This window comes from Rhagoletis zephyria, unplaced genomic scaffold (genome assembly GCF_001687245.7).
Source record: "Rhagoletis zephyria isolate East Lansing unplaced genomic scaffold, Rhagoletis_zephyria_1.1 Rzeph_scaffold_01483, whole genome shotgun sequence".
Lineage (NCBI taxonomy): Eukaryota > Metazoa > Arthropoda > Insecta > Diptera > Tephritidae > Rhagoletis > Rhagoletis zephyria.
Genome location: NW_016158567.1, coordinates 58,556 through 70,679, shown reverse-complemented (window position 1 = coordinate 70,679; position 12,124 = coordinate 58,556). Strand labels below are relative to the sequence as shown.

Genomic DNA, 12,124 nt, shown 5'->3' with positions numbered 1-12,124 from the left:
TCGGGTCCAGAGGTTGCTTGATGAACCTCTGGACTTCGTCCGCCAGTTCTTAAAGATGCCTCTTGACGTGCCTGGGCTAAGGCTCTTCTGCTAGGAGTTACCTGTTTGGGTGGCCATATCTGTGGCTCCCAACCAGGAAATGCTTGCAGAGCATTATGTTATGCGTGGTATCCTCGTGCAGGTGGGGTTGCGGCGACATCAAGAGGCATCTTGTCGCTGTCCTAAGTGCCGTGTTCTGGCAAGTCTGAAGCGTCATCCACTGCGTCCTACTAGTCCCCGGTGACCACACAGGCGCAACGTAGTTCAGAACCGGCCGGCCAATTTTGTAGGGGAGAGGGTTAGGCTCCTTGCAGTGAAGAAGGGAGCAAGCTCGGCGAGATAACCGTTTACATTTGAGCGCAAGTCATCAATTCCATTCCCGGACGCTATAATCGAGCAATCGTTAAGATAAGAGACAAGCGAGACTATCTCTGGTGGTTGAGGGAGCTTTGAAATGTAAAAGTTAAACAGTAATGGGGAAAGGACACTACCCGTGGAACCCCCTGTTTTGTCTTCCTCGGTTTGCTCGATTTGTCTCTAAAAGTTACTGACAAGTGATGACCACTCAGATAATTCGCCGACCACGGTTGAGTCCCTGTGGGAGAGACGAGGCCCCTATGTCTTCCAGTAGCGTTTAATGTCTGACAGTGTCGAATGCCTTAGACAGGTTCAGCGCTACTAGAATGGTTCTCACAGGGGCGCTTTCGGTATAGGCCACGATTTATCTGGGTATTTATGGCGTTAAGTGCTGTTGTTGTGCTATGCTTCGCTGGGGTCAGGTGGTTTGTAAAATACGGAAGTTATCGGACGATAAGACCCTCCTTTGTTGGCTGGTTTCCCCGGTTTGAGCAGTGGGACCACTCCCCCATCTTCCATACGTGGACGGACACACAGGGATTCTAGCATGCAAAACTTACTTGCAACGGCTGCACTTGTTGTAAAACGCTACTTTTTGAATACAAATTATGAATAACTCCGATACCCTGCAAATAAATATGTAAATTATTGTTGTAATTTAAAATATTTCCATTATTTATAATTTTTTTGCCATACTTCAATTTGCCCAATAAGAAAATGAATTTCCACGAAACAATCGATGAAAATATCGGCAGTGTTGCTTGTTGAACTTTTTATACGAAGACAATATTGCACCTTGCATTTTAGTAGTAGTTTCTACAAATCAAAAAAGAAGGCAACACAGGCTAGGGCAGAATGCGGAAGCGAGACAACTGCCAGGTTATCCAACCTTGTATTATTGAATCTTGCAAGCGATGGCTAATTTCCTGTTCGTTTACTTTTTTGCTTTTTCCCTGCAAAAATCGCGACTACTCCATGCATGCATGTAAAGAGAACTCCCGAAGGACCAAGGAGTACTCCAAAATTAACCACAATTCATATAAAAAATATGGTCCAATTAACATTGCGATGTCCTAGGGCAGGACCACATACTCCATCTCTGCATTACATCAGAGTAGCACAAAACTACTCCCAACATACTCAGATGCTTTTTTTGAAATTAATAAAAACCAAAAACAAAAATTTTAAATTAAATCTCTGACGACAATCGAACCCGAACATGCCGGGAGCTAAGAACTAACAGCTAGCATCTCTCCACGTTCAGCTACAGCCAGATATGCAAATGTACTTTCAAATGCTTAACTTCAATCACATTTCGTTAAAACACGAGCAGTGATCGGGTAACAATAAGCTGGTGCAGAGAGACGAGTTGGTCCGCTACAGCATGACAGAGGAGCACTTTTGTAAGTACTCCAATATACCACAAATAGACTACATGGTCCAACGATTTTTGCAGGGTTCTTCTCTTTAGGAGAGTTTTCGCTTACGCTCTTGATTTTGATTGTTGGTTGGCTAATTTTGTTATGGAACGCAACTATGGCCTTTTTGAGTTATTTATTGCAAATTTTTTTATTAATGCTAGTATGCAACGAAAAAGTGAATAAATTTAATAAGCACAACGTTTGTTGAGTTTATTTTTCGTTAATTGGCTATTAATCTCCAGTTTGTTTACTTTAGTGTGTGCTGACTGTGGTTGTCATATAACATTTTTCGTTTCGACCATAATTTACCCTAAAATATACCAAAATAGATTACAATGCAGCATGCTGAAATGTTTTTTTTGCTGAAGTTGTCAGTTTCAGTAGGTTGATTGTTGAAAGCATCTTTCTATTAAATTTTTGTGGATCAATGATGGGTGTTTGGAGGAGATACTGTTGTTTTTGAATGTGTCACCATGCGATATCATAAATAATTATGAGAAAAATAACTTATTCATTCCGATATAGTTAATTTGTATTTTGAAAAGATTTTTCTTATCAAAAACTATTCAATTGTATAAAATTCAAAATCGGGGGAAAATGTACCAAGCAGAAAATAAATAGCCAAATAAACCATAAGTCGCAACTGTGCGCTCTTGTACTTCTGTGGATATTTTGTCTCTTTGAGAGCGAATGCTGCTAAATTTTCAGATTTTTATTTATTTTTTGTTGGATAATTATTTCTGAAGAATACGAGTACACAGCTATTGTTTAGTTTAGCTTGGGGGCATAAACAATCATTTTTCATAAGTAATAAGCATTCTTTAAAGTCATAAAACTGTAAAATATAAATAAAATAGGCTTAGGTTTTAAACTGCATACCTACTTTATTTAACTGTCGGCACTGTGACATACGTAATTATAATGTTGTGCTTGGGTTCGTGCAGCTCCAACTGTATTAGTTGAGGGTTAACTTATCGCTGTAAAATTGCCTATTGCTGACGAATATTTTCTTAACATTTTTTCAGGGACTATTTCCGTCATGTAATGGTGATAAATTCTACTGTTTGGCAGTGCGAAGCAACTGGCCGCGACAATCTCACCTACGCAGAGGCATTACGAAGTGAACGACGCGCGCGTAAGAAAATGGAACTTTTTAAATATTGTCTTCGAGCACCTGTACTGTTAGTAATTGAAAACTCTAAGCAATCCTCATTGAACACTCTGTGTGTGATCTTATGCAAGTTTTTGCGCAAACGCTTTTTTATTAATGAAGAAGTAATGGCCTGTCACAAGTCGTCTACTTATTATCCCTACACTGTTATAGGCATTATTCCATATACTAAAGCACCTCCAGCCAACGGCGTATACGAGGAAACTGAGAAACTTCAATACAAATTGCGCCGAAAAGGAAGCAATGAAGCAGAAGTAATTGTTCCTTTTGAAAAAATACGACGTCAGCGGCAGGACTTTACTACAGAAAACTTACAGATGTTCGTGAAAGATAATGTAACACGTATAGATGGTATATTACGGCCAAAACCAGAGTCTTATAAAAAATATGTGACAGGTGATAAGATTCATTTCGAAAATATTTTCATAGGAAAAATGCCTCATTTCACACCCGCAAAAATTAAACGTCCACCGCAAGACTCTGGTAATAAGAAACAATCGACACTGAATAAATACTTTACCAAAGATGGAGAATCAGAAAGCAGTGGCAAATTGAGTGAACAAGAGGCAGCTAGACAAGAGAAAAAACGTGCTGATGAGGAAGCCAGAATGCTTGAGAAACTCAAGCGTATTGCTGAACAGGAACGGCAAAAAGTTGAGAAACGCGCCAAGTTAATTGAGCGCGTGGAAGCAGAATGCACTGCACTGCTTACAAAGACTGATGACTTGGAGCGCACAGACCAGCGTTTACTGCCCATATATAAAGCCGTCAAAACATATATACCAACCAAGCTCGTTGGAGATGCCTTCATGATTCGAGAATTCATGCATTGCTTCCCAACCATATTGTCAGGCATCGAAGTTTTTCGCGGCAATTTAAGTTTTTATGATATGTGCCGCGCTTTTAGTTTACGCGAAGTGGCTGGACCACTATCCGACATCATTTTAATATTTCTGGGTACAGTTTTTGATTTGCAGAAGGAAGAAGAGGAAGATTGTAGCGTTGAGTATGTGCTTTTGCGGCCAGAGATGCGAAAACGTGAACCTTTGATAACTATGTCCGAGGCTGCTCGTGCCCATTCCTACGCAAAACGACATTTCTCTTTTAAAATAAATGAGTTGCCGATCGATTCTTTGACGCTGGGGGAAGTTTTGCGTTTACATCTGCTATCGTCTGGATCTTTGGTGAAAGAACGAGCTGAGAAATGGAGAATTAAATATAGAAATGGTTATTCATCGTCGGAGGATCCCGGACTTGCGCTGCGCATGAGGCACCCGCACATTTTGCGTGCACTAAAGATGTACACTCTCTACCAGTTACCATTTATTGACATTATGCGTATTGTACGTTGCTTGATGGCTCAAATACTCACTTACTCAAGCCCAATAAACCTTATTGAAGAACGTATGGAGCAGGTGTCAATAAGTCGGACAGAGTTGCGAGTATTAAGCACCATGGAGAATATGCGTTTGGCGAATGTTCAAACGCAAAAGCGAACTCTAACTAATGAGTTCCACCAACAATGCATGACAGATGAGGTAAAGAGTAACGAAGAGAAAAAAAAACAACTAGAGGATAAATTGAATAAAAAAATTGCAGAATTACTGGCACAATCAGAACGGGAGCGTAGAAAGTTCGAACAGCAATTACAAGGTTTTAATTCATCAATATTCAACTTTCTGGTTTACCTTGGCATGGATCGTGCATACCGTAAATATTACGTTTTAGAATCAATGCCAGGCGTTTTTGTTGAGCATACGCCAGATAACCTTGACACTTGTTTAAGTGAACCTCCCCAAAACGCTTTGGTGGAAAATGCCTTACTCTCAAATATTGAAAACTTGCCAAGAACCCGAAAAGACTTACGTGCGTATTTATTAAAAATGTATACTAATGAAGACAAGCAGGCAGCAAAGGCCGAAAAGGCAAAAAGGGCATCGAAAAGTACAGGGCCTATTGCCGCGACACAAGAACACAAGGAAGATAAAGAAAACCATCTAGTAAATGGTATCGNCATTTATAAAAACTTTACATCACAAAAACAAAAACATCGATTTAATAGTTTTCCAAATATCTCAAAAACGGGGCGAGGAAAAAATTAAAAAAAAAATCACACATACACATATCAAAATTCTCTATGTAAAGAGATATTTAAATAAAATTTTCATGAAAAATTTTTCGCGTATATATTTTTTGATACAAAAAATTAGTTTTTGAAAATATGCCATTTCAAAAAAGATTAAAGAAAATCACAATGTTAGCTCTAAGTATTTCGCAATATTTAAGTATAGTATTATGGAGTGCACTCTACAATAATTTGAGTTATGAATTTTGAATTTGAGTAAAATGAGTACATTACAAATTTACAAATGTTTAAAAAATTTTGTGAATTTTTTTGAGTATACAGTTTTGTAGTCCATTAAATTATAGTATGACAAAGTGCGATTGCAAAACTGGCGTTAATTTTTTTTTGCAAAAAGCCGTCAGCATAAAAAAATACTAAAAATCAACGCAATTTTGCAGTAGCTTAAAACTTGCACTTTATCATACTAACATTTTTAGGGCCACAAGACTCACAAAAAAAAAATTGTAATGTACTGATTTTACTCAACATATGTAGATGTTAAAAAAATTCATAACTCAAATTATTGTAGGGAGCACCCCACAATACTATACTTAAATATTGCGCAATACTCAGAGCTACCATTGTGATTTTTTTCAATTGTTTTTAGATGGAATATTTTCAAAACAATTTTTTTTTATCAAAAAATTTGTATGTGAAAAATTTTTCAAGAAAATAAAATTTTATATATCTCTTTTCATAGAGAATTTTGACGTGTGTATGTGAGATTTTATCAATTTTCATCCTCGCCCCGTTGCCGGGATATATGGAAAACTATTAAATCGATTTGTTTTTGTTTTTGTGCTGTAAAGTTTTTAAAAACGTATTAATCAAGCTCAAATTTCATATTTATTTATTATTTATGTTTATGCATCAACCCCAAAAATTTAAAACCAATCAAACACATGAAGTGTGAACCCCCTCCGTTTTGGTAAGCAAAATAAAAATTAAACCAGCTGATAGTCAACGAGCACAAAAAATTTTGAACATATGTATTTTCACTTCGCGCTGCAGATTAACGATCTATGTGGCATGCTTCGTGCATGTTCATACATTTCATCCTATATGTCAAAGCGAACCTATCATGCAAAGCGAAGCAAGCGTTTTATTGGCAAGGCCTTAAGTGTTTGGTTGACCTTTTTCTCCAAATTGTGGTGTGGTGTAATAACTAGGGGTCGGAAGCTCAGGCACTTAAAATTCAATAAAAATGCGCCGCAAACAAATAAAATATGCAATTAAAAATATTTTCCTAATGTTTTATTGCCAGTACAAAAATTAATAACACATGTATTTTAACAAGAAAATAACGAAAACAATTCACTTCAAAATACAATACATATTTATGTATCAAATTAGTTTATAAATAAGCAGTCAGATACAATCTTGTGTTGATCAGAGATATAGGCCAGCTCTCTCCTACAGTCTTTCACTAGTTGAGATCTAATAGAGGTAGAAGAGAGTATCTCAATGGCCGCTTGGCTATCCGAAAAAATATTCAGATGAATATTTAGGAAGAAATTATTGGGATTGTTTTTGCAAGAGATTTCGTACTAAATTTAAATGGTTGTAAATCAAAAAAAGCAAAAGTATGCAAAAACCATATGCATTTATTGGAAACTTTGTGATTCGGGAAGATAATTTAACCATTTCGATTTGAACATGCCCAATAAAAACATGCATTTGCATGAGATTCCGAGCCCTAGTAATAACCTACACAAACCACGTGATCAAAATCTCCCATGCTTGAGTTATAGTGGCCTCGTTCGGGGTGGATCACTGCTTTCAAGTTTCTAAAAGTGCTTCACTTTTTAATTCCACTCTCCTGGCGTCCTTTGCACAATTTTCCTCTATACTTTGCTTACGTTTTTTTTTGGCCGCTCAATTTTAGATCTGTTCGTTTAAAAACAGATTTTCGAACATGTTAAATGGTTTAACGGGGTTAATTCTATTGCGAACAGTTTGTGATTTAAACATATTTAAAATTTAGTAATCTCAATTTAATTATAACGCAGGTGTTTCTTCATTTAAATGTTCTGCACGATTGCATTCTTTGGGCTCGTTCAACTAACAAATCTCTCTGTCAAGTATGCCGTCGGGGCAGTGATCCAGACAAAATGTTGCTATGCGATGAATGTAATGGTGGCACTCACATGTTCTGCATGAAACCCAAAATGAAGACCGTGCCCGAGGGTAATTGGTACTGCGCTCGGTGTGTCAAACGTTTGGGCTTACGTAATGAAAATGAGGAAAAAAATAGTAAAACTTCATCGCAAAAACGAAAACGTACATTCAATATTGACGATAATATAGATGATGGTATGGTGAATGGCTCTAAAGATGGTGAGCGTGTACGTAGTACCGGACGCCGTAGTAATAAGCGCTTGCAATCAAATGAAATCGAAGAGGCACTGGATAATTACAACGACGAGGCTACGCACGACAGTGATGAAGAAGCAAATGGTGAATCTGAAGATGCAAATAATGACAGCGGTAACTCGGGCGACGATGGTGAAGGAGGTAGTGATAAAGACGAAGATGCTGAAGATGAGGCTGAGGTTGATGCAAGGAAAAAGTCTGAGGATGGATCAGAGCAAGAGGAGTAAGTGCTTATTGCTAACTTTATTTCGAAAATATTTATAGTGAAATAGTGCAACGAGATGAGGAATTTTCTCTTGAAAATGCCCAGAGAATTTGTTTGTAACTTTTCCGTAATGGGTATCAATAACAAAAAAAATATTTTTTACTTGGTGATTTGCAGCGAAAATGCACACTATCCAATTCCTATGTAGAATTGCTCGCTGATTCCGAAAATCGAGTTAATTTTTTTTCTATGGATACATTTTTAGCTTAAAATAGGTGTTCTAGTAAAAACATTGTATGGGAGAAAAATATGTCACATCCGTTATCAGATTCGATACTACCGGTGCGGTAGAAAAATTTACGATGTGTCATCAATACAAATACTGCGGTATATGGGAGTACTAAAACAGATGCGGTTTACCGGTGTGACACGGATCGTTTAAAAATCCTGTCGCAGCAAGCACAATTGATCGCACGATATGAGTGACTTGTTAAAATGGAATTAAATTCAACTCGTCAATTGTTACCCCATATTTAGAGTCCGATATCGGATATGAGTGACTTGTTAAAATGGAATTAAATTCAACTCGTCAATTGTTACCCCATATTTAGAGTCCGATATCGGATATGAGTGACTTGTTAAAATGGAATTAAATTCAACTCGTCAATTGTTACCCCATATTTAGAGTCCGACGTCACAAAATTGAGCATCGGCATCAGCAAAAAAAAAGTTACTGAAATTAACGGGATTTTATAGCAGCTTAAAACTTACACTTAATTATACTAGAATTAAATGGTCTACAAAACTGCATACCAAAATTCCGATTAAAAAGTTTGAAATTTTGGTGAAAATAAGCAGAATTTTTCTAATTTTTGTACAAAGTTTGAAATCTGAATTTATATGGTGTTTGTTGTATACCAGCTAGACTTTTATTAAAAAAATAATAAACATTAAATAAACAAAATACAAATGCCAAATGCCAAAACCGGTCAAAATATCGCAATTCTTTTATTTTGTGGACCACTAAATGTATGTGCATACATACCTAGCATACACATACATAAATTCGTATGCATTGAGTTCAAGAGTGTATTTTAGCACAGAACGGAATGAAATTTTATGTTCCTAAATATTTTTTGCTTAGCACCATATAAAAAAGGGTTTTATGTAATGTACATAAATTTGATATATGTCCATACATATATTTTTACATATACATACATATACATTGGGGTGCCCATCGAGAATGCTTTCTTTGGAAATATTAAGACCCTACCCCCTAATTTTATTCGTTTTTATGAGAAATATCATTGCCTATTTTTATAGATTTTTTAAAGGTCATTTAGAGGTCGATTTAGGTCAGAAAATAGGATTTAAAATGGTATATAATAATCTATTGTCGGACTAGGCTTGTTGGGATTTTTTATCGGGTAAATTAAAAAAAGACCCATATATACATATGTATATTAATTTTTTAAATTTTACCATCGATAATTTCATAATTTCAAAATATGGAGATCTATCTAAAATTAAATCTATTTTCAAATAAAGTGATACCTCATTTATTGCAATCGCATAAAAATTGCCGAATTTAGGCGACTTTTCTTAAATACGGCCTTGAATTTATACATATGTGTGTATGTACCGGAATTTCAGATTTTTTGAGCAGTGTGGCTAAATAGTTCATCAATATTTATTCTTAATTGATGTATACAGGCGCTCTTAAGCAAAAAAAGTGGTTTTTCTAGAATTTTAGGAAAATGGGGGTGGCACCGCCCACTTATATGATAATATCTCCAAAACTACTTGACCGTCTTGAATATTTTTGAAATCGGACAAAACCTAGTCTCCCTAAAATATAGCTAGCTTTGAATTTTTTGAAATTACCATTACGCTAGTGGAGCTCGTGGTTTATGTCCGATTTCAAAAAAATTCCAACGACGCTTAAGAGTCCTAAAAAAATAAGGTTTTCGGAATCAGCGAGCAATTCTACATAGGAATTGGATATGGGCATCAGGTGAACAAAAAAAAAAACAATAGTGTTCCAGTGTTATCTGACATAACAAGTAATCATAATCCTTCGTTGAATCCCAAGCGTCACATATTTTTGTGACGATTTTTTAATTGACTATCGCCACTATGGAAGTTACATTTAAAAAAAACTTGGAGTCCGTTTGCAATTTAAGATTTTATTAATTTCTTTTCTGATTTCAACTTTTTTCTTTCAAATAGAGATGATAATGTTTGTGTTGTCTGCTCATACGATGGAAGCGATTTGATGTGTATACGCTGCAAAGAAACTTTCCATTTAGAGTGCATTAACATGAAGCGAGCCCCTCGTTATAATTTTATATGTTCCAAATGTAAATCGACGAACGGGAATGATAAAAGGTCTCCAAAAAGCGCACGAAGTAATGGCAAACACATATTGGATTCTTCAAACGATGACGATGACGAGGATTCTGAACCATTGGTGAAACGCAAGCGACCGTCACGGTCATCTTTACGCCATTCTGGTTATCAGCAGCAGCCACAGCAACAGAATGGCCTAGACAGCAGTCCACGCGAAGCGGCTAAATCGGCATCACAACGGCGGTCAATTCGTCGAACCGGTGACCATTTACCATTGAACAGTGCCGCATTGTATGAACTTCTCGATGATGTTATGAAACACCAAGATGCTTGGCCGTTCACACGTCCCGTTTCACAGGCTGAAGTACCGGACTATCACAAGATTATAAAAACGCCTATGGACTTAGCAAAGGTGAAGTCAAAGTTAAATATGGGCGCATATCAACTGAATGAGGAAGTAATGAAGGACATACAATTAATCTTTCGAAATTGCGATGAATACAATGTAAAAGGAAACGAAATTTACACGTGAGTAAAGTAAAGTAATTAGCTCGAACTAAAAATGTTAACATTGTCATTTCAGTGCTGGTTGTACGTTGGAAAACTATGTTATAGAGCAATGCAAACGCTTAAATCTACCATTTAAACCCAGCGACATGAATTCTTCGTAATAACTATAAAAAATATTTCATAAAATTACAATTACAAGAGTTGTAACCTCATGAGCTAAATAGGAGTGACTTCAACTGTTTCTTAGTACCGCATAGAAAAAATATTTTGAAAACCAATAACAATCATCGTTACAGTTTTAAATTTGTTGTAAACGCATATTTTGGAAGTTTTTTTTTTAAATACCGTCCGATTATAGTCCACGCACGCACCTATCTATTACTGCTGCACAAATAGGGAATTCGCCAGGTGTTATAAAATATCGTACTTTTTATAGCGGCTAAAAATATATTTTGGTGTACCATGACAACATCAACACCGTTGTGACACCTTGTGAATCATCTTATGGTTAAACATTACATTAAATATGTACTTAATGTAACTTAACGTTTAAAAAAAACAGTTATACATGTTTCGTATATAACAGGTTGGCTTTAAGTTATGTTACGTTAAGTCTACATCTAGGCAGTGTTTTGTTGTTAAAATTTGATTTTAATTATGACAAGAAGTTTGAAGTAAACATTTAGCTCCTAAATTCCAAATATACAGCGCTCTGATTAAGCCGATTTATGGCCCAGTTACTCAATGTTAACACTAACTGCAGATTAAACATCGTTATCGACGTGGTGCACTCCATAACATATAACAGGGTATCAACAACGTCGATGGCGATGTTTAACCTGTAGTAGTAGACATTAAGAAACCGGCGCCAAGAATATAGCTCCGCAACAAGGTATTCAGGCGTTGATTTTCGGCGCTGATGCCATAATATACAACTTGCAGCTGAATAGAGCGCTGAAAGCATAAAAAGCGCATTATGCCTGAAAAGCTTGTTGTGGGGTTGTGCTCTAAAAGCGTTTAGAAAATTTTAAGAAACACATAATGCTTATTTAATGCAGAAATAGCTATTAACTTTGTAAGTTCATGCAAAATCGTATGTTTAAGTCTAGATTAAGTAAAATTTCAAATTAAGAACAAAAAAATAAAATAAACGAAATTGATCACATTATCACAAGCAAGAATATAATAATTATTACTATTACAAATTTGTGTTGTCTGAATTGGAAATTGGGGTTTAAAACAGCGATTCGAGCAAAAATGAACTCTGTGAAGGGAAAATATTGTGTTTGAAAATACCCCTATCCATACGGTGACCAGATTTCTGTGGCCAAAAATCGGGACATTTCTATAGCATCGAATCCGAATATACAATTTTGATTTTGGAACAAAGAGGCTTAATACAGTCTTATTTAAAACAAAAAAAGAGAGAAAAAACAATTAAAAATGCATATTATTTTTTTATGAACATATAACTTACTAGGGCGTATTCTTGTTTTCGTACGAATCGAAAATCATGAAATTTTCCTATCATTTTCTATACAAAATTTTCAAATAATACTATCTAAAAAAAC

General features: G+C 35.9%; 1 protein-coding gene across 1 annotated transcript in view; it reads left to right on the top strand.

Moving 5' to 3' along the window:
• Positions 1-11,973, top strand: part of Acf (ATP-dependent chromatin assembly factor large subunit) — a 14,769-nt gene extending 2,796 nt beyond the window's left edge. Inside the window, exons 2-5 of the mRNA XM_017617764.1 lie at positions 2,843-5,006; positions 7,090-7,709; positions 9,924-10,571; positions 10,627-11,973. Of these exons, the coding sequence (XP_017473253.1) occupies positions 2,843-5,006; positions 7,090-7,709; positions 9,924-10,571; positions 10,627-10,714 (3,520 nt within the window). The 3' untranslated portion in view covers positions 10,715-11,973. The remainder of the gene's footprint in view (positions 1-2,842; positions 5,007-7,089; positions 7,710-9,923; positions 10,572-10,626) is intronic.
• The last annotated feature ends 151 nt before the right edge of the window (positions 11,974-12,124 follow it).